The sequence below is a fragment of the Natator depressus genome, chromosome 5 (genome assembly GCF_965152275.1).
Source record: "Natator depressus isolate rNatDep1 chromosome 5, rNatDep2.hap1, whole genome shotgun sequence".
NCBI classification, from domain to species: Eukaryota; Metazoa; Chordata; order Testudines; family Cheloniidae; genus Natator; species Natator depressus.
In genome coordinates, this window is record NC_134238.1 from 122,249,687 (window position 1) to 122,268,605 (window position 18,919).

Consider the following 18,919-nt stretch of genomic DNA (forward strand, 5'->3'; position numbering starts at 1 on the left):
GTTCCACGTATCGAACTGACACTTATATTGGAACTGCTAACTGCACTCAGTCTTTAACCCCTTATTGCCCAGTGTGGGGCAACCTAACTCTCTTTGAGGTTCTGGGCCTAACTCACTTAGGCCTTGCAATGCTGAGAGGAGCAATAGCTAAATACCTTTAAAAATCTGTGCCATGTTCTCTTCCCTGGACAAGTCAACCAACAGGAAAGCTATAAATGAACTGAGGAAGCAACTTGTACCAGCTGGGCCAGAATAACTTCGCCAGCCTCTTCTGGAGTGGGCAACAAAGGAAAATAATACAACAGCTATCAGCACTCTCCTCTCTTAGATGGTTTTACTGACAAAAAACCTTCTACACTGAAAATGTTACCAGGGAAAAGGAGAGTAAAGGCGCTCTTCAGAGAGAACAGCTGGAGCACTCTGAGAATATGAAGCATTCTTATTATTTGTATTACCGTAGCATTTCGAAGCCAAAATCAGAACTGGAATCCCATCGTGCTAGGTACTGTCTTAACACAGAGTAAAAGGCCTGCCCCAAACAGCTCATAATCTGAAACTAGGTTTCCAGCCCTCCAGGATTGTCCTGAACTCTCCAGGAATTAAAGATTAATCTTTAATTAAAGATTGTCATGTGATGGGACCTCCAGGAACACATCCAAGCAAGATTGGCAACTCTGAAGCCCTGTAACTTTTCAGAGGCTCACAGCCCTCACTGGGCAAAGTAGAGAATGCAGCTGTGTGATTGGTCTCCAGAGCTGTCTGTCAAGTGTGTCCAGCCCCATGATGACATCATCACAGGAATATAATGGCTGAGGGGGGGTAAATCCAAGTATCGGCAAAGGATTAGTAGTGTGGAAGTTTGGTAAGATGTGTGCTTAATCTTTATGCTATGTCTTAAGTTCTGGGGGTGTTTAGATGGGGGCTTTTTCTTACCCAGAGTATGACCCAATGTCTTGCCTGATGGTCAGTAGTGGCTAGGATTGAATGGTCACAAGCTCTCAGCTACTTTCAGTTCTTGGTAGCTGTTCTTGTGTAAAGCATTTCTAGCTGAGTCTTCTGAGCAAACAGTTTCCTTCCCTGGACTATCTGCCTTCCAGACTGGGAGGCTTTAATTAATGGTATGTTCTAAGAAGTGGAGGCTTCCCTAGAGAAGAATAGAATATTTAACAAGGAGAATTAAATTAGGGCTTGGACTATGGGAAAACTCTCCACTCACCTCTCTACCTGAGCTAAGCTATGCTGTTCCCATTCAGGGATGGGGATTGGGACTTCTGGCTGTGGTCTGAGTTCTGGCTTGTCCTAAAGATTTGCAGGTGATAACACTTGACTGAGGTGGCTGATTCAGCTGAGATTGGAGTACTGGGTCATCAATATGTATCTGAAACAGATAATGCAGGAAACACTAAAGGAAAACAGGCCTGGTGCCTTCCCATAAGGGAAATGTTTCCTGGCCCTAGCTTTCTAGTTAGTGGTCTCACTCTCCTCTCTAGGGGTGATGGTGTCAATTTCCCTGAACTGGAATCTCTTTCTTTACCAGACCAGTCTCTAACTGACAATAGAAAATATTTGTATTTTTACTAGCTAAATTGGCTGCTGTAGTGGGCATCTCCTATGTAGACTCTTAGACACTAAGGTCAGAAGGGACCATTATGATCATCTCCTATGTAATTCAGTATCCAGGGAGACTCCTACACTACTCACTCTAGAGGTCCCTGAAGGCTCACCAATGATATCTTCTCAATTCAGTGTTCTGTGTGTGTAGTCACTGGCTACTATCGTCAGCAGGGTAACTTCTGTCAGTGATTGTACTCTGGGACAAATGGAATTATCCCTGGTATAACCTGGGAAAAGACGAAACTAGGAGGGTGCCTCTGAGCTTTGCAGGTGTCCTGGTGCTCCCCTTGGGAGGCATTGTTGGGTCCAGAAGTCTGAGGAGAAGCTTTGGGAGTGTGTAACACCAACAGACCCTGGTGATGGGCAGGATCAAACCTGGGACTTCTGGAGCTAAATGCATGAGCCTCTGCTGCATGAGCTAAAAGCCATAAGGCTCTTAGCTAAGACTGTAAAGCCGATGCGTTAATCTCTGCCTCTCTAACTGGTTCTGGTGCTACGAGATGGGACAGAAGAACACACCCACAAGGTGTGTGGATTACAAGTGCATCCCTGGACTTGAGGAACTGGCTGTCTCTGAGCCTGCCTTAGATCAAAGGTTTAAGGCCCTGGCCTGTTCTCTGTACAGAGAGACTTACTACAGGGGGACAACCTGGTCTGGCTCTTGGAGAAAACGGACCAGGAGCAGCTCTCTTGGTGTTCCTACACACATTGATTTCACTGGTTCCTGCTGTAGCCACTCAATATTCCTTTTTGGGTCTTGCAGGGACATCTCACTCCACCATGTCTGCTAAGGAAAATGAACCACAGGTGGAGATCCAGGCAGAGGAGCAACAGGTGGGTCCCTCCTGGGGAGGCAGGTGTGCTTGGCAGCTGGCAGGTCTGTTCTAGCTTGAATGTCTCCACTGCTGGAGACAGGGACTCGTAACCACAATACTAGCTAATGCTCCAAGTTCTAGTTCTCAGAGTGCCGTAGTCACTGCCCACAAGTGCCCCTTGAATCCAGGAGGAGCACCAGCACTGGTGACCCTGTGAATGCTCTCTGCACTAAAACACCGGCAAATCCCGCTGATAGCAATGCCCAGTGGGGGCACTGTACCGGGTGCTGGACCGAGACATGGTTCCTGATTGGGAGAGACTGCACTTGGAAAGACAAAAGGTCTCTCCATTCCTGCTCTCATTGATGGAACGAGATCGTGACACAGTTCTGTTTTGTTGGTGGGCGTGCCAGGATGGAAACGGCGTTCCTGAGACCTTGCTGAATATAGGCAGCTGTTCCAGTGGGACCAGGCTTCTGGGTGTGTAACTAATGTCACAGGCAGGCCACTGAACCCCTGCTGACAGGGACAGGAGACTGCCTAACTCTGAGGACTGTCTCCTGCAGAATCAGTAGTTGTAGAGGGAAAGAGACAGGAGGGGCACCTTGACAAGCCAGGAGCTCTTCCTCAGCTGACTCCTCTTTCCCTCCCTCAGACTGCAGGGGACAGGGTGGCTGGCCTGCCCTTGGTCAGCTCTGCCTGTGAGATGGCCTCTGCCAGCTACGCTGCCACCAAAGAGACCCACCCAGCCATCAAAGCGGTCTGTGAGGTGGCAGAGACAGGGGTGAGGGCCATCACGTCTGCTGCCATCACCGGGGCACGGCCCATCCTGGACCAGCTGGAGCCACAGCGTGAGTAAGGGAGGGGAGGCTGGAACACTCGTGGGTGTGTGGTGGGGGAGGTGGGTCTGGGGGCAGGCTCAGCCTACAGTGGCTCTAGGCCCACTACTGAGCTTGGCCTCCAACTGGCAGCAAACAGAATCCAGACTCCCTTCTCATGCTCCCCTGAACTCGGCTAGCTCCTGGACGTGATCTGGCCAAGGCATTGGCCTTGCGCGGAGCGGCTCTGACGGCTGCAGCAGCTGCTAGTGGGGACTCTTGCTCAGGTACCGGTGCTGAGCTGGGCCAGCCTAGAGGCAGGCAGTGCCCAGGCACAATCCCTGGTGTGCGTGGCTGGCCCAGTACCACACAGCCACATGCACTGTGTATGGCACCTAATGCCATGGAGCAATACCTGCTAGAGGGCAAAGGAAGCAGCTCCAATGCTGAAGGGATCTGAGCCCATTGCAGGCACTGGAGACTCCTGAAACCCTCTAGGAGAAGCTGGGGGTGGATGAACAGATGGCTGGCAGCCGGATCTCCTGAGTGCTAAGCCTGACGCTGACCCAGACTGGCTCCATAGCCTTGGGCAACTTGCCCAACCCCTCTTCCTTGGCTTTCTCATCAGTAACCTGGGGATATTTGCTTTGGAACACCAGTCCTCCAGTGTACACAGATTAGCAGCCCCACGAGATCTGTGCACGTGAAGGAATTAAGGGAACGAGTTCTGTGGTTGTGTTTCAGTTGCAGCAGCCAATGAATATGCCTGTCGGGGTCTGGACAGACTGGAGGAGCAGCTGCCCATCCTGCAGCAGCCGATTGAGAAGGTAACCACAGGAGTGTCATGGCTGGTCCTGGAACAGGATGAGGCTGTGGGCCCTTCACTTCCGCTAGGTGTTCAGTGACCTCTCTTCTGACCCCTTTTCCTCTAGGTGGCTTTGGATGCCCAAGACCTTGTGCGTGCCACAGTGGTGGGTGCCCAGGATGCAGTCTGCAGCACGGTCACTGAGGCCAAGGATGCAGTGACCAGCATGGTGGGCGTGGCCCAAGGGGCTGTCCAGGAGAGCGTGGAGGTGACCAAATCCGCTGTGACCAGCAGCATGAGCACAGTGATGGCCTCCACTATGGGGCAGATGGCTGCGAGTGGCATAGACACAGCATTGGGGAAATCTGAGCAGCTGGTGGACTACTGTCTCCCCATGACAGAGGAGGAGCTTGGTAAGATCCCCTCTCCTGAATACAAACCAATGTGACCCTGGTGTCTTGGGGCGTGGCTTGGACTCGGTGTTCACAGCTGATCTGCCAAAAGAGCCACCTCTCCTTCAGGCTTCCTTGCAACTTAGCTTGGCTACTAGCCCTCCCCTTGTTCCTTCTTGTTGGGCCCTCTGCTAGCCATGTCGTCTGGCTCTGACGCTGCTCCCTGTGCAGCTTCCCGCTGCCTTACTGGTCGGTGCTGCAGAGCATTCAAACCTGCCCTGGGAAAGATTCCATCGGTCACAAGCTTTGGGAGGGCTGAACACATCCCTGCCTTGTATCCTGGCCCTGCCAACTGGTGGTGCAAGTAGATTTTAATTATTACCAGTACAGCGACTCATGGGAGGGACCCTAAAGTCGGGGGGGGGGCACATGATTCCCCCCCAAATGACCCCACCCTGCCTTGTGCAGGGGGGCCCTACAGACCCCAGACAGGAGATGCAACTACGTGGAAGGGCTGGTGGGGGGGCCAGCTGGGGGCGGTACAGCCACACCGGAGGAGCTGCCAGCATTCTGCTCCTTTCGCTGCTGCGGTTCCTGAGAGCCCTGCAGTTTTCAGTGGATACTGAACGTCATTCCAGTACGTCATACTGTTAGCCGATGGCCAGGGATGTTTGGTGAGGTGCCAGCTATGCCCGTTTATACCATCCGTGACTTTAACCGCTAGGACGCACTGTCCCTTTGCGGTGGGCAGCCCGGGCTAGGCTGACGGATGCCCCAAGGTCCTAACCACCCGTGACTTTAACTGCTAGAGCTCAGAGCTCCTTCGCAGCGGGCAGTCAGGATTGACTGACAGGTGCCCCAAGAGTTTGCCCCGTGGAGGCGGCACAACTCAACGCTAGGCTCTTAGTACTCTCACCTAATGGCCAGGCTTTATAGCCAAAACGGCTGAGGTTCTTTAATTGTGTTGGCTGCTTCACAGTAAACCAGAGAGACAAGTCAGGCTTATGCACAAATGGTTACCAAAATTTATTAAACTAGATTCTAATCATGTGGTTACAAAATTGCTAGTGCCTACTTATTTAAATGTAGAGATGTTACACACACAAACAAGTTACAAAACTGAAGCTACAATCCCAAAGAAAGAAAACAAAGTCTAGAGCTCTATTTCAAAATATGTGTACACTAAAGATAGGAGATCAGGTGTGCGTGCTTCTTACCCTCCTTGCATCTCTCGATTCCAGCGGTGCCAAGCCAGGATCGGTCACTCAATTCCGCGGAAAGACGAATAAGGGACAAGGCTTAGGGACCCTCTTAGCTGCAGAAGCCTTGGGAGGCTGTCACTTATCTGACCAGCAGATAGATAGTGAAAAGCACTCAAAAATCATGGTGCTGTAGGTCCCCTACTTATACCTCTGTACTCCTTTATTCTCTTTCTCCTTTCTTGTGCCAAATTGGGGCTGGTCTATCTGGGTGACGCCAGCTCTCGCAAGAGTAGTTTACACTTGCAAGGGAGAGAAACAATAAGTGTCAACTACTGGACATTCCTTTTATTAGGGTAAATATTTTCCCACCTAGGATGTTGTTGTGTGTGCATCATGCTGTTTTTAGTAGGGGCTAAGAGCCATGTCTGTCACAGCGCCTCTGCCTGCTGTGAGCCCAATTGTTGTATATGTTCCCAGTGGCACATTGTAGCAGCACACCTGTGCTTCTCTCAGCTTCAAAGGCTGTGCTGGAATTCATGTTAAGTGTCCTGTGGTTTTTGGCTCCCGTGTGTTTCCAGCAATGCTGGTCTGAGATGGGGGGCTGGCTGTCTGGCTACACATACCAGCAACAAATGTCTTAATGGTGCGGCGTACCTGACCTTACTGGCTTGCTTGCACCACTGCTGCCAACTGACCCCTTCCCCCTTCCAGCTGAGCTTGCCACAACTCCCGTTGAGGGGCCTGGAGAGGCTCCTGCAGAGCAGCGGAGTTACTACGTGCGTCTGGGTTCCCTGTCGAGCACGCTGCGCCAGCGAGCCTACCAGCACGCCCTAGGCAAGATGAGACAAGCCAGGCAGCGCACCCTGGAGGCCCTCTCCCAGCTCCAGCAAATCATTGACCTGGTAGGAACACGACCCCTCTCCGCTGCCCTGTAGCTGCTGTGGGTCACGGTCTCTGCAGCCTCCCCTGCTCAGTGCCATTGGCACTGTTTGTTCCTGGGCCCAGCTGTGTCGCTGCAGTAGTGCTGCCTGCCTGCTGCCCACACCTAGCTGTGGGAGAGCTTCCCTGGCCAGCCGCCTCCTGCTCTTCCCAGCTAACTGCCCTCTCCTCCTGCAGATCAACCATGCCAAGCAGGCTGTAGATCAGAAGCTTCACAATGGCCAGGACTGTCTGTACCAGATGTGGCTCCAGTGCTGCAGGGGGAAGTTGGAAGGGCAGGAGGAACCAGACTCCACAAAGGTATTCTCCTTCTCGCCCTGCCAGCCTTGCTCCAGTGAAATCCCCCCATGTGTAGGGGAAACTTGCAGATACTCCAGTCTCTCTTTCTCCTTCCATCAGGTTGAAGCTCAGGCTCTAGCCACGTCCCAGAGCCTCACCCAGCAACTGAAAACCACCTGCCTTACTCTCCTGGGCAGCATCCAGGGCCTTCCCAGCACTATCCAGGACAAGGCCCAGCAGGTCTCGAGCAGTATAGAAGAGCTCCAGGCCTCCTTCTCCAGTGCCGGCTGTTTCCAGGATCTGTCCAGCAGTGCCCTTGCCCGGAGTCGGGAGATCGTAACCAAGGCCCAGGAGTCCCTGGGGGAGCTGCTGGAATATGTGATGCAGAACATTCCCCTGGACTGGATCGTGGGACCCTTCACTCCTGCTGGAGACTCCCCACCATGTCCTGATGAGATGGTGGAGGAAGGAAAGAAGCTGGAGGCCTGAAGGGTTCCCCCTGCTGCTGGAAGGAATCCAGCTGAATTGCCTGCATAGCTAGTGTGGGGCCTCCTCACTAAGGCTGCAGTTCGGCTTTGGCAGACGGTGGACTGATGTCGGCTCTTCCTTCTGCAGAATTAAAGAACCTGAATGTCCTTTCCCAGGCACACTTCCCCAGAACCATTTGTTACAGGGTGGCCTCACTAGTCATGCAGGACGGCATCCCTTGCAGGGCTAGTCCTGCTTCTCTCAGGACATACATACAGCTGTCTTCCTCTGTACATAGGAAGTGCTCCTCAGCTCGATATTTTTACTAGCTTTGTACTAGGTAAAACTAGGGTTTGATGTCACAATAAACTGCAACTGTATTCAAATTCCTGTCTGCTTAATGTGATTCCCTCCCCGACTCGTATACGTTTGTACAGAGTACTGTACAGGCGACCCCATCCCCCTCTTCTCTCACACACACACACACCCCCCTTGCACCCACTTTTGTTTCCGGCAGGGCTCCAGAATGGCTGAGCTCATCTCCTTGGTAAAGGCATCTCTTCAGGTGCCTCCATTTGACACTCTTCCTTTGAGACTTTTCTCAGGTAGACGGCGGCAACAGCCCATTGAGAACACTCGTCTGTAGTGTTGCCTTACTACACACTGGAAGCCAGACTCTGAGACCAACTAACAGAGGGAAGAACCCAGGGTGTTAGGGCACTATGGCCTTCAGAGGAAATGGGGTGTGTGGAGAGCTGAGAACCTACTATTGGTAATGAGCGAAGTTAAAAGGGTCACATACAGTGGTGGGAGACTGCCAGCCCTTGCCTCTAATCCAGTGCAAGAAGCTCAACAGGTTGGAAGTGCCCAGGAAAAGAGATGGTGAATTGTTAAATCCCAGTTGCCTGGAGTTGTCAAAATGCACCCCTGCACACACACGCGCACACGCACAGGGAGACTAGCTGCAAGAAATAGAGCAGCAGATAGTCTTGCTGAAGCATGGACATCAGCAGGGAGGAAGGACGCAGGCTGGCTATTAGCCAGGCACCTGCCTAACCTTTCCTACTGCCTAGTGTAAACCTAGCCAGGCCAATAACTGTACAGGCACGTGGCTCAGGGTTGTGGGAGATCCATGATGGGACCAGTGCTGGGCTTGTAATGCATTTTCCTGAGAGCTTGTGTCTGTGCTTGAAGTCACAAGTGGGTAGTGGCATCTAGGCAGCTCCATCACTGTTGCTTACCCTAACTCAGGCTTGAGCTACTAAAAAGCTTCAGGCAAGACCATGTCTCCTGGGTTCAGCACTACAACAGCACCATGAGCAGGAATGGCTGTGTTGCTCTCAAGGATGGAGACTAGTAACCATAGTGGTGATGGAAGCAGCTCCTATGGCTGGTTACTCCTCATCTCATTGGACAGGGCCTGGCTTGTACTCCAAAGGACTGGGGATTGCAAGCTCTTCAAAGTCAGAAACTGCCTGACTGACAGGCTAACCTGCCTCTGCAACTGGAGGTGTGTTACAAACCCTGCTGTGTTCTGGATTAACAAAGGCCCCTACAACACACTCAGGGGGAAGAGTGAGTAAGAGCACTCGCTAGGTGGAGCCCTGCTGGGGTGAGTGAAGGTCATAGCCTGCTCCTTCTAGGGACATGGAAGAGTAAGTGCAGACTTTAGTAGTGCTGTTCAGCAAATGGGACTTCAGTGCTCAAGCCCAAGGACGCTCTTTAGTCCACATCTAATAAAATGTGTGAGGTGAATGAATGGATTTCACCTCAGCAGACATTGGCTTCAAACTTGGATAGAAGTAGTAGCTGGATTTTCTTTACACCATGAAGAACATTGCAGCCTGCATTTCCCGAGCGCAGCCCCTGCAGCTAATCCTTCCGTAGAGAAGGAGTGGTTGTAACATATGCCCGGCTAGGGTCAGAGGTAAGATACCCTATAGTAACTGGTGCTGGACCAGTCTTAAATTATATAAAGCAAATACAGTAACCGACTAACCCACCGGATGCAGTACTTATGGCTCAAGGAGCAGTGAGTTATTTCAGCAAACCCCAGGATGATCCACCAACAGGCTCAGGTATTTAATCCAAAGGCCTGTTGGAGGTTCCAAGGTGTGAGCATAGAGATCACACCAGCTACACCCCAATGGTCTGAATATTAGAAGGAGGAATGGGAAAAGGAAAAAGATGCTTCCTGCCCCCAGCTGGCTTTCTCTCCTGGGTGGCACCCTCTGGATAATTAGTGATTGTAGCTGTAGATCCCAGGTAGGAAGACTTGTAGTGTGCTCTCAACAGGGTTGGGCTTGCTGCTTCTGCTGGCTGCCTGTGTGGGAGGGCTATGGATGGGAAGGCGGTTTCTAAGCCCTGAGCGTGCAATGGTCTCTCTGTGCTAGGGATACTTGCACCTGTGCAGAGCCCTCTGGAACTCAGCTACTCTTCCCAACTGCCTGTTGAAGTTCCTGGGGTCTGAGTAAATGCAGGGGCTGGTTTGTGCAGGGCTCATTGGAGAATCAGGGACTAAAACTGCCCCACTCTGGCCCTGGCAGCCACTGAAGCTGAAGGTCGTGTCTCTGGATGGAGGCCCACTCACATCCCTCTGTGGGACAGACACATGAGTATGAACAGCTAGGCTTGCTTTAAAGGAGTGAGGTGAGCACCTGCCTCAGCCCCAGGCCTCTGTCACTCTGCTCAGCTGCTCCAGGCATTTGCCCTCCCTGCTTTGATTTTACTCCCTGTGTGAAGGGTGATGGGGAGGTTATGGGAAGAAGTTATGCCTGGTGTGATCTGCTGTCACTCCGGCTGGGAAGGGCCTTGAAGCTGGAGTAACTAGGCCAGGAATGATAATGGGGAGAGGGCAGAGCCGAGCATAGTAGCTCTGACTGACACCCCCCCCCAAACTTTGCCCTGAGCTTGTCTCCCCACTTAGTCCTTCCCTGTGGCGGTGTCACCCCCAGCATCTGCCCAAATGCTCCCCTGATGCCCCCTGAGCCTGGGGGTTCCACGTATCGAACTGACACTTATATTGGAACTGCTAACTGCACTCAGTCTTTAACCCCTTATTGCCCAGCGTGGGGCAGCCTAACTCTCTTTGAGGTTCTGGGCCTAACTCACTTAGGGCTTGCAATGCTGAGAGGAGCAATAGCTAAATACCTTTAAAAACCTGTGCCATGTTCTCTTCCCTGGACAAGTCAACCAACAGGAAAGCTATAAATGAACTGAGAAAGTATCTTGTGCCAGCTGGGCCAGAATAACTTCCCCAGCCTCTTCTGGAGTGGGCAAGACAGCAAAATAATACAACAGCTATCAGCACTCTCCTCTCTTAGATGGTTTTACTGATAAAAAACCTTCTACACTGAAAATGTTCCCAGGGAAATGGAGCGCAAAGGCGCTCTTCAGAGAGAACAACTGGAGCACTCTGAGAATATGAAGCATTCTTATTATTTGTATGACCGTAGCATTTCGAAGCCAAAATCAGAACTGGAATCCCATCATGCTAGGTACTGTCTTAACACAGAGTAAAAGGCATGCCCCAAACAGCTCATAATCTGAAACTAGGTTTGCCAGCCCTACAGGATCATCCTGGAGTCTCGAGGAACTAAAGATTGTCATGTGATGGGACCTCCAGGAACACATCCAAGCAAGATTGGCAACTCTGAAACCCTGTAACTTTTCAGAGGCTCACAGCCCTCACTGAGCAAAGTAGAGAATGCAGCTGTGTGATTGGTCTCCTGAGCTGTCTGTCAAGTGTGTCCAGCCCCATGATGACATCATCACAGGAATATAATGGCTGGGCGGGGTTGATTCTAGTACTGGCAAAGGATTAGTAGTGTGGAAGTTTGGTAAGATGTGTGCTTAACCTCTATACTATGTCTCTGGTTTCTAGGTTCTGTGTGTGTTTAGATGGGGGCTCTTTTCTTACACAGAGTGTGACCCAATGTCTTGCCTGATGGCCAGTAGTGGCTAGGATTGAATGGTCAGAAACTCTTAGCTACTTTCAGTGCTTGGTAGCTGTTCTTGTGTAAAGCATTTCTAGCTGAGTCTTCTGAGCAAACAGTCCAAGGAAGGAAACTATCTGCCTTCCAGACTGGGAGGCCTTGATTAATTGTATGTTCTAGGAGGTGGAGGCTTCTGTAGAGAAGAATAGAATATTTACCAAAGAGAATTAAATTAGGGCTTGGACTATGGGAAAACTCTCCACTCACTTCTCTACCTGAGCTAAGCTATGCTGTTCCCACTCAGGAATGGGGATTGGGACTTCTGGCTTGTCCTAATGATCTGCAGGTGGAAACACTTGACTGAGGTGGCTGATTCAGCTGAGACTGGAGTGCTGGGTAACCAATATGTATCTGAAAAAGATAATGCAGGAAACACGAAAAGAAAACAGGCCTGGTGCCTTCCCATAAGGGAAATGCTTCCTGGCTCTAGTTTTCTAGTTAGTGGTCTCGCTCTTGCCTCTAGGGGTGATGGTGTCAATTTACCTGAACTGGAATCTGTTCTTTAGCAGACCAGTCTTTAACTGAGAAGAGAAAATATTTGTATTTTTACCAGCTAAATTGGCTTTAAAATAACCAGCCTGCCATAGTGGGCATCTCCTACGTAGACTCATAGATATTAAGGCCAGAAGGGACAACTATGATCATCTCCTATGTAATTCAGTATCCAGGGAGACTCCTACAGGACTCACTCCAGAGGTCCCTGAAGGCTCACCAGCGGTATCTTCTCAATTCAGTGTTCTGTGTGTGTACTCAATGGCTACTACCTTCAGCAGGGTAACTTCTGTCAGTGATTGTACTCTGGGACAAATTCAATTATCCCTGGTATTATCTGGGAAAAGACTAAACGAGGAGGGTGCCTCTGAGCTTTGCAGGTGTCCTGGTGCTCCCCTTGGGAGGCATTGTTGGGTCTAGAAGTCTGAGGAGAAGCTTTGGGAGTGTGCAACACCGAGAGACCCTGGTGATGGGCAGGATCAAACCTGGGACCTCTGGAGCTAAATGCATGAGCCTCTGCTGCATGAGCTAAAAGCCACAAGGCTCTTAGCTAAGACTGTAAAGCCGATGCGTTAATCTCTGTCTCTCTAACTGGTCCTCGTGCCACGAGATGGGACGGAAGAACACACCCACAAGGTGTGTGGATTACAAGTGCATCCCTGGACCTGAGGAACTGGCTGTCTCTGAGCCTGCCTTAGATCAAAGGTTTAAGGCCCTGGCCTGTTCTCTGTACAGAGAGACTTACTACAGGGGGACAACCTGGTCTGAATCTTGGAGAAAATGGACTGGGAGCAGCCCTCCTGGTGTTCCATTGATTTCACTGTGTTCTGCAGTAGCCACTCAATATTCCTTTTTGGGTCTTGCAGGGACATCTCGCTCCACCATGTCTGCTAAGGAAAATGAACCACAGGTGGAGATCCAGGCAGAAGAGCAACAGGTGGGTCCCTCCTGGGGAGGCAGGTGTGCTTGGCAGCTGGAAGGGCTGTTCTAGCTTGAATGTCTCCACTGCTGGAGACAGGGACTCGTAACCACAACACTAGCTCATGCTCCAAGTTCTAGTTCTCAGAGTGCCGTAGTCACTGCCCACAAAAGCCCCCTGAATCCGGGAGGAGCACCAGCGCTGGTGCCCCTGTGAATGCTCTCTGCACTAGAACACCGGCAAATCCCGCTGATAGCAATGCCCAGTGGGGGCACTGTACCGGGTGCTGGACCGAGACATGGTTCCTGATTGGGAGAGACTGACCTTGGAAAGACAAAAGGTCTCTCCACTCCTGCTCTCACTGATGGAACGAGATCGTGACACAGTTCTGTTTTGTTGGTGGGCGTGCCACGATGGAAACGGCGTTCCTGAGACCTTGCTGACTATAGGCAGCTGTTCCAGTGGGACCAGGCTTCTGGGTGTGTAACTAATGTCACAGGCAGGCCACTGAACCCCTGCTGACAGGGACAGGAGACTGCCTAACTCTGAGGACCGTCTCCTACAGAATCAGTAGTTGTAGAGGGAAAGAGACAGGAGGGGCACCTTGACAAGCCAGGAGCTCTTCCTCAGCTGACTCCTCTTTCCCTCCCTCAGACTGCAGGGGACAGGGTGGCTGGCATGCCCTTGGTCAGCTCTGCCTGTGAGATGGCCTCTGCCAGCTACGCTGCCACCAAAGAGACCCACCCAGCCATCAAAGCGGTCTGTGAGGTGGCAGAGACAGGGGTGAGGGCCATCACCTCTGCTGCCATCACCGGGGCACAGCCCATCCTGGACCAGCTGGAGCCACAGCGTGAGTAAGGGAGGGGAGGCTGGAACACTCGTGGGTGTGTGGTGGGGGAGGTGGGTCTGGGGGCAGGCTCAGCCTACAGTGGCTCTAGGCCCACTACTGAGCTTGGCCTCCAACTGGCAGCAAACAGAATCCAGACTCCCTTCTCATGCTCCCCTGAACTCGGCTAGCTCCTGGACGTGATCTGGCCAAGGCATTGGCCTTGCGCGGAGCGGCTCTGACGGCTGCAGCAGCTGCTAGTGGGGACTCTTGCTCAGGTACCGGTGCTGAGCTGGGCCAGCCTAGAGGCAGGCAGTGCCCAGGCACAATCCCTGGTGTGCGTGGCTGGCCCAGTACCACACAGCCACATGCACTGTGTATGGCACCTAATGCCATGGAGCAATACCTGCTAGAGGGCACAGGAAGCAGCTCCAATGCTGAAGGGATCTGAGCCCATTGCAGGCACTGGAATCCTCTAGGAGAAGCTGGGGGTGGATGAACAGATGACTGGCAGCGGGATCTCCTGAGTGCTAAACCTGCGCTGACCCAGACTGGCTCCATAGTCTTGGGCAGCTTGCCCAACCTCTCTTCCTTGGCTTTCCCATCAGTAACCTGGGACACTTGCTTAGGAACACCAGTCCTCCAGTGTACACAGATTAGCAGCCCCACGAGATCTGTGCACGTGAAGGAATTAAGGGAACGAGTTCTGTGGTTGTGTTTCAGTTGCAGCAGCCAATGAATATGCCTGTCGGGGTCTGGACAGACTGGAGGAGCAGCTGCCCATCCTGCAGCAGCCGATTGAGAAGGTAACCACAGGAGTGTCACGGCTGGTCCAGGAGCAGGATGGGGCTGTGGGCCCTTCACTTCCGCTAGGTGTTCAGTGACCTCTCTTCTGACCCCTTTGCCTCTAGGTGGCTTTGGATGCCCAAGACCTCGTGCGTGCCACAATGGTGGGTGCCCAGGATGCCGTCTGCAGCACGGTCACTGAGGCCAAGGATGCAGTGACCAGCATGGTGGGCGTGGCCCAAGGGGCTGTCCAGGAGAGCGTGGAGGTGACCAAATCCGCTGTGACCTGCAGCATGAGCACAGTGATGGCCTCCAGTATGGGGCAGATGGCTGCGAGTGGCATAGACACAGCATTGGGGAAATCTGAGCAGCTGGTGGATTACTACCTCCCCATGACCGAGGAGGAGCTCGGTAAGAACCTCTCTGCTGAATACAAACCAACGTGACCCTGGTGTCTTGGGGCTCAGCTTGGACTCAGTGTCCACAGCTGATCTGCCAAAAGAGCCACCTCTCCTCTCCTTCGGGCTCCCTTGCAACCTATCTTGGCTACTAGCCCTCCCTTAGTTCCTTCATGCTGGGCCCTCTGCCCGTCCGGTCTGATGGCTCTGACACTGCTCCCTGTGCAGTTACTCACTCCCTTACTGGTCGGTGCTGCGGGGCATCCAAATGTGCCCTGGGAAAGATTGCATAGGTCACAAGTTTGGGAGGGCTGAACGCATCCCCGCCTTGTATCCTAGCCCTGCCAACTGGTGGTAAAAGTAGATTTTAATTCTTACCAGTACGGCGACTCATGGGAGGGACCCAAATGTGGGGGGGGGAGGGAGGGACACTTGACTCCCCCCAAGCGACCCCACCCTGTCTTGTGCATGGGGGCTCTACAGACCCCAGACAGGAGATGCAACTACGTGGAAGGGCTGGTGGGGGGCCAGCTGGGGGCGGTACAGCCACACCGGAGGAGCTGCCAGCGTTCTGCTCCTTTTGCTGCTGCGGTTCCTGAGAGCCCTGCAGTTTTCAGTGGATACCGAACGTCATTCCAGTATGTCATACCAGCAACAAATGTCTTAATGGTGCGGCGTACCTGACCTTACTGCCTTACTTGCACCACTGCTGCCAACTGATCCTTTCCCCTTCCAGCTGAGCTTGCCACAACTCCCGTTGAGGGGCCTGGAGAGGCTCCTGCAGAGCAGCGGAGTTACTACGTGCGTCTGGGTTCCCTTTCGAGCACGCTGCGCCAGCGAGCCTACCAGCACGCCCTGGGCAAGATGAGCCAAGCCAGGCAGAGCACCCTGGAGGCCCTCTCCCGGCTCCAGCAAATCATTGACCTGGTAGGAACACGACCCCTCTCCCCTGCCCTGTAGCTGCTGTGGGTCACGGTCTGCCTTAAATATAAAGGGAAGGGTAAACCACTTTAAAATCCCTCCTGGCCAGAGGAAAAATGCTCTCGCCTATAAAGGGTTAAGAAGCTAAAGGTAACCTTGCTGGCACCTAACCAAAATGTCCAATGAGGAGACAAGATACTTTCAAAAGCTGGGAGGAGGGAGAGACACAAAGGGTCTGTGGCTGTATGCTGCTTTTGCCAGAAACAGAACAGGAATGGAGTCTTAGAACTTTTAGTAAGTAACCTAGCTAGGTATGTGTTAGATTATGATTTCTTTAAATGGCTGAGAAGAACTGTGCTGAATAGTATGACTATCCCTGTCTGTGTCTATTTTGTAACTTAAGGTTTTGCCTAGAGGGATTCTCTGTTTTGAATCTAATTACCCTGTAAGGTATCTACCATCCTGATTTTACAGAGGTGATTCCTTTACTTCTATTAAAAGCCTTCTTGTAAGAAAACTGAATGCTTTTTCATTGTTCTCCGATCCAAGGGTTTGGGTCTGAGGTCACCTACGCGAACTGGTCAGGATTTTTACCAAACCTTCCCCGGGAAGTGGGGTGCAAGGGTTGGGAGGATTTTTGGGAGGGAAGACGTGTCCAAACTACGTTTCCCAGTAAACCCAGTTAGAGTTTGGTGGTGGCAGTGGAAATTCCAAGGGCAAAGGGTAAAATTAATTTGTACCTTGGGGAAGGTTTAACCTCAGCTGGTGAAAGTAAGCTCAGGATGTTTTCATGCAGGTCCCCACATCTGTACCCTAGAGTTCAGAGTGGGGGAGGAACCTTGACACGGTCTCTGCAGCCTCCCATGCTCAGTGCCATTGGCACAGTTTTTCCTATGCCCAGCTGTGTCACTGCAGTAGTGCTGCCGGCTTGCTGCCCACACTTAACTGTGGGAGAACTTCCCTGGCCAGCCGCCTCCTGCTCTTCCCAGCTAACTGCCCTCTCCTCCTGCAGATCAAGCAGGCTGTAGATCAGAAGCTTCACAATGGCCAGGACCGTCTGTACCAGATGTGGCTCCAGTGCTGCAGGGGCAAGTTGGAAGGGCAGGAGGAACCAGACTCCGCAAAGGTATGCTCCTTCTCGCCCTCACAGCCTTGTTTCAGCCAACTCCCCCCATCTGTAGGGGAAACTTGCAGATACTCCAGTCTCTTTCTCCTTCCATCAGGTTGAAGCTCAGGCTCTAGCCATGTCCCAGAGCCTCACCCAGCAACTGAAAACCACCTGCCTTACTCTCTTGGGCAGCATCCAGGGCCTTCCCAGCACTATCCAGGACAAGGCCCAGCAGGTCTCGAGCAGTATAGAAGAGCTCCAGGCCTCCTTCTCCAGTGCCGGCTGTTTCCAGGATCTGTCCAGCAGTGCCCTTGCCCGTAGTCAGGAGATGGTGACCAAGGCCCAGGAGTCCCTGGATGAGCTGCTGGAATACGTGATGCAGAACATTCCCCTGGACTGGATCGTGGGACCCTTCACTCCCGCTGGAGACTCCCCACCGTCTCCTGATGAGCTGGTGGAGGAAGGAAAGAAGGTGGAGGCCTGAAGGGTTCCCCCTGCTGCTGGAAGGAATCCAGCTGAATTGCCTGCATAGCTAGTATGGGGTCTCCTTGCTGAGGCCGCAGTTCTGCTTTGTCAGATGGTGGACGGAGGTCAACTCTTCGTTCTGCAGAATTGCAGAACGTGAATGTCATTTCCCACGCATGCCCCCCCAGAACCATGTATTACCGGTTACAGGGTGGCATCACTAGTCATGCAGGACTGCATCCCTTGCAGGGCTAGTCTGCTTCTCTCAGGACATACATACAGCTGTCTTCCTCTCTATATAGGAAGTGCTCCGGAGCTTGATCTTTTTCCTAGATTTGTAATGTGTAAAACTAGGGTTTAATGTCACAATAAACTGCAACTGCATTCAAATTGCTGTCTGCTTAATGTGATTCCCTCCCTGGCTCATGCTCTGTAGAAACATATACCGTACAGGTGACCCCATGCCCCTCTTCTTCATACACACAAACCCCCTCCACCCACTTGTTCTCTGGCAGGGCTCCAGAATGGCTGAGCTCATCTCCTTGGTGAAGGCATCTCTTCAGGTCCCCCCATTTGACACTCTTCCATTGAGACTTTTCTCATGTAGAAGGAGGCAACAGCCCATTGAGCACACTCGTCTGGCTTCCAGTGGGTAGCAAGGCAACATTACAGACTCTGAGACCAACTAACAGAGGGAAGAACCCAGGTTGTTGAGATAGGGCACTATGGCCTTGACAGGAAATGGGGTGTGTGGAGAACTGAGAACCTACTACTGGTAATGAGCGAAGTTAAAAGGGTCACATACAGTGGTGGGAGACTGTGGGGCCTTGCCTCTAGTCCAGTACAAGAAGCTCAACAGGTTGGAAGTGTCTCGGAAAAGATGGTGAATTGACAACTCCAGGCAACTGGGATTTAACAAAACACACACACGGGGAGACTAGCTGCAAGAAATAGAGCAGCAGACAGTCTTGCTGAAGCATGGACATCAGCCAGCCTGCGTCCTTCCTCCCTGCCGTTAGCCAAGCACCGGCCTAACCTTTCCTACTGCCTAGTGTAAACCTAGCCAGGCCAATAACTATACAGGCACGTGGCTCAGGGTTGTGGGAGATCCATAATAGGACCAGTGCTGGGCTTGTAATGCATTTTCCTGAGAGCTTGTGTCTATGCTTGAAGTCACAAGTGGGTAATGGCATCTAGGCAGCTCCATCACTGTTGCTTTTCCTAAGTCGGCCTTGAGGTATTAAAAAGCTTCAGGCAAGGAAATGTCTCTTGGGTTCAGCATTGCAGCAGGACCATGACCAGGAATGGGTGTGTAGCTCTCAAAGATGGAGACTAGTAATCAAAGTGGTGATGTAAGCAGCTCCCAGGGCTGGTTACGCCTGATCTCATTGGGCAGGGCCTGTCTTGTACTCCAGTGGACAGGGGATACAAAGCTTTCCATAGACTCCTAGAATATGGGGGTTGGAAGGGACCTTAGGAGGTCATCTAATCCAACCCCTGCTCAAAGCAGGACCAATCCCCAACTAAACCATCCCAGCCAGGGTTTAGTCAAACTCAACCTGAAAAACTTCAAAGGAAGGAGATTCCACCACCTTCCTAGGTAATGCATTCCAGTGCTTCACCAGCTTCCTAGTGGGAAAAGTTTTTTCCTAATGTCCAAACTAAACCTCCCCCACT

General features: G+C 52.1%; 2 protein-coding genes across 2 annotated transcripts; both read left to right on the plus strand.

Annotated features, from left to right (window-relative positions):
* The first annotated feature begins 822 nt into the window (after positions 1-822).
* On the plus strand, positions 823-7,353 carry LOC141987095 (perilipin-3-like). The gene is made up of 8 exons (XM_074952136.1): positions 823-862; positions 2,348-2,448; positions 3,085-3,280; positions 3,992-4,074; positions 4,180-4,465; positions 6,358-6,548; positions 6,763-6,885; positions 6,985-7,353. Exons 2-8 carry the CDS (start codon positions 2,395-2,397, stop codon positions 7,351-7,353), a joined length of 1,302 nt encoding a protein of 433 aa, XP_074808237.1. The 5' UTR covers positions 823-862; positions 2,348-2,394.
* A 3,796-nt stretch (positions 7,354-11,149) lies between these two features.
* On the plus strand, positions 11,150-17,261 carry LOC141987097 (perilipin-3-like). The gene is made up of 8 exons (XM_074952137.1): positions 11,150-11,171; positions 12,656-12,756; positions 13,393-13,588; positions 14,288-14,370; positions 14,476-14,761; positions 15,485-15,675; positions 16,682-16,795; positions 16,893-17,261. The coding sequence occupies exons 2-8, from the start codon at positions 12,703-12,705 to the stop codon at positions 17,259-17,261; spliced, it is 1,293 nt and encodes a 430-aa protein (XP_074808238.1). The 5' UTR covers positions 11,150-11,171; positions 12,656-12,702.
* Positions 17,262-18,919: the final 1,658 nt, after the last annotated feature.

Bases quoted from the DNA above. Each gene is read 5' to 3' on its own strand.
- LOC141987095 (XM_074952136.1), top strand. From the start codon at position 2,395: ATGTCTGCTAAGGAAAATGAACCACAGGTGGAGATCCAGGCAGAGGAG. The intron at 2,449-3,084 runs GTGGGTCCCTCC...TCCCTCCCTCAG, and splicing joins TCCAGGCAGAGGAGCAACAG to ACTGCAGGGGACAGGGTGGC. The intron at 4,466-6,357 runs GTAAGATCCCCT...TCCCCCTTCCAG, and splicing joins CATGACAGAGGAGGAGCTTG to CTGAGCTTGCCACAACTCCC.
- LOC141987097 (XM_074952137.1), top strand. From the start codon at position 12,703: ATGTCTGCTAAGGAAAATGAACCACAGGTGGAGATCCAGGCAGAAGAG. The intron at 12,757-13,392 runs GTGGGTCCCTCC...TCCCTCCCTCAG, and splicing joins TCCAGGCAGAAGAGCAACAG to ACTGCAGGGGACAGGGTGGC. The intron at 13,589-14,287 runs GTGAGTAAGGGA...GTTGTGTTTCAG, and splicing joins GGACCAGCTGGAGCCACAGC to TTGCAGCAGCCAATGAATAT.